General features: G+C 35.6%; 1 protein-coding gene across 1 annotated transcript; it reads left to right on the top strand.

Annotated features, from left to right (window-relative positions):
- Positions 1-631: 631 nt before the first annotated feature.
- LOC102597874 (protein STRICTOSIDINE SYNTHASE-LIKE 13) lies at positions 632-2426 on the top strand. The gene is made up of 4 exons (XM_006352074.2): positions 632-1096; positions 1261-1545; positions 1631-1798; positions 1909-2426. The coding sequence occupies exons 1-4, from the start codon at positions 726-728 to the stop codon at positions 2306-2308; spliced, it is 1224 nt and encodes a 407-aa protein (XP_006352136.1). The 5' UTR covers positions 632-725; the 3' UTR covers positions 2309-2426.
- Positions 2427-2809: the final 383 nt, after the last annotated feature.

The following is a 2809-nucleotide window of genomic DNA, read 5'->3' as shown; positions in this document are numbered from 1 at the left end:
ACTATGTATTAAAATGATTAGTAGCTCTATGACTTAGTCTGTTTTAAACTTATCAGCATATGTATCTCGTTATCTTATTCGTCTTATCACGTTTAGCATGGATAGTTCTATTAATTGGTAGGGATTCGAGGGATGCCGCATCACAATGCTAAGTTTCAGATTTGGATTGTGACATTATGTTGAAACCAAGTTCCTATTTCGGCCTTGGTTCGCTTAGTTCATTTAGCACAATCTGTTTAGTTTGATGTAGACCTGGTCCAACAGCCTATATTTATTTAATTTTTCAGATTCATTTTATTGTATTGCATTTGTATGTAAATATAAATAGTATATGCTAGAGTTAACTTTACGAACTGACTTCACATCTTCCTCTTCTCTCATCTAAAACAAGTAATCGTATTTACTCGATGAGTGTTAACAACATGTAGTTTGAATGATGATCTAACTCATAGAACAAATGGTTGCTTCTCACTATCATATTGGAATTGACCAAAAAATGAATGAATGCACCTTCTGATTTCATTATTATCAATAACAAGTAAGAATGCAGAAAACATGACTAACAAATGGACAACTTACTTCTAACAACAACTGGATCACAAACATTGTGTGTCTTCCTTCATCCTATAACATTGTGAAATCTTACATTTCCAGTTTAAACAGCTTAAACTTCAGCATCCATATTCCCCACCTTCCAACCACTGATACCTATCAACGATCCTCACATGGAGAAGAGGATCCAATTGATAAGAAGCCAGCTTGTTTCACAACGTCCTCACTTGTTTCTTCTTTCACTAGCCTTCGCTTTCCTTGTGGCAGATCCATTTGGTTTAAGTCCAGTAGGGGACACTGACTTTAATCCAGTGAAGAATGACATTGCACCATACAAACAAGTCATGGAAAGTTGGCATGGAGACAAGAATAACCGGTTAGGCCTCGGCAATTTGGAGTTTGTTAATGAAATTTATGGTCCTGAATCACTTGAATTTGATATTTTGGGTCATGGACCATATGCTGGACTAGCTGATGGACGTATTGTACGGTGGATGGGGGAAGATGCTGGTTGGGAAACATTTGCACTCGTCACACGTAACTGGTAAGCATCTGAATTATATATCTTTATGGACGGACATATTGAATATGTTGTGAAGATGGATTAATTGCAATGTATTTTTTGTATTAGGAAGTAGGGAGGATAGGGTGTATATATATACTCTATAGTATTATTCTTTTAAATTTCATTGATCTCCCTGTATAAAGGTCGGAGAAGCTTTGTGCTAAAGGAAAAGATTCAACAACACCTAAGCAATACAGAGTTGAGCCAGAATGTGGCAGGCCCCTTGGGCTAAGGTTCAATAAACAGACAGGGGATTTGTACATAGCAGATGCATACTATGGACTCCTAGTTGTGGGTCCTGAAGGAGGCGTGGCAACGTCCTTGGCTACACATGTTGAAGGGAACCGAATACTCTTCGCCAACGACCTTGATATCCATACAAATGGCTCCATCTTCTTCACGGACACTAGCAAGAAATACAACAGAGTGTAGGTTAACAAATCTTTTTTATCAAATACTACAATTGTAGTGGTTTATATTACTCTTCTTTCATTATATAAATTTCTTATGTAGGAATCATTTTCTCATAATGTTAGAAGGAGAAGACAGTGGTAGACTTCTTAGGTACGATATTGCTACGAAATCTACTCATGTTGTTTTGGATGGATTGACGTTCCCTAATGGAGTACAATTATCCAAGGATCAAACTTTTCTTCTCTTCACTGAAACAACCAATTGCAGGTATCCATCCCTCCTACAAGTGTTTGTTTAATTCAGAAGTAAATCACCTAAACGTTTGATTCACGGAGACAACAAATATTTGTTATAATACCTTGATGTTATGTGTTCAGGCTGATGAAATACTGGATAGAAGGTCCAAAGAGAGGGATAGTTGAGATTGTTGCAAACCTTCCAGGATTTCCAGACAACGTAAGGGTGAACGAAAAAGGTCAATTTTGGGTTGCAATAGATTGTTGTAGAACTCGTGCACAAGAAGTCCTGATAAACAATCCATGGATGAGAAGCATTTACTTTAGATTACCAATTCAGATGCGTTACCTGGCTAGATTGATGGGGATGAAAATGTACACTGTTATATCACTCTTCAATGAAAATGGAGAAATTATTGATGTTCTTCAAGATAAAAAAGGTGTAGTTATGAAGTTGGTTAGTGAAGTTAGAGAAATAAATGGCAAGCTATGGATTGGGACTGTGGCTCATAACCATATTGCTACCCTTCCATACCCATAAATAAAACTATGTTTTGCATTTCTTTTTTTATTAATTAATTTTGCAATCTTAGTATGGCTTCCTTCATTTATGTGTAACAAAACTAATGAATAATACCCCAACACTTGTTTAACCCATTCTTCACATATCTTTTTATATATTTCTCACAATCTGCCCCTTAACCCATTTGTTTGCCGGAAAAATAATTATTTTTGTCCCTGTGTTATGATCTTATTATGATTTTAATCCATGTGATATTCGACTTTTCTCATTTAACCTTTAATTAAGCAAAACAATTTCAATCCTTTTACTGAAGATAGTTACAAATATAAACAGACTTTTCATTAATGTCAAGTGTCAGGAACATTACAGCAATACAATATTATTTGGCTGCCTAGAATATCACAACTCACGTGACAAAAGAAAGTGTTTTTTATCTCTCCATCACAACTCACAAGAACACTTCATTTCCGTTCTAATCCTTTACTTTAATGAAGTGTTTTTTCTCTCTCCATCTCTTTT

Source organism: Solanum tuberosum, unplaced genomic scaffold (assembly GCF_000226075.1).
Source record: "Solanum tuberosum cultivar DM 1-3 516 R44 unplaced genomic scaffold, SolTub_3.0 scf00142, whole genome shotgun sequence".
Taxonomy (NCBI): domain Eukaryota; kingdom Viridiplantae; phylum Streptophyta; class Magnoliopsida; order Solanales; family Solanaceae; genus Solanum; species Solanum tuberosum.
Note: the sequence above shows the minus strand (reverse complement) of the source record. Positions and strands in the feature narration are given on the sequence as shown.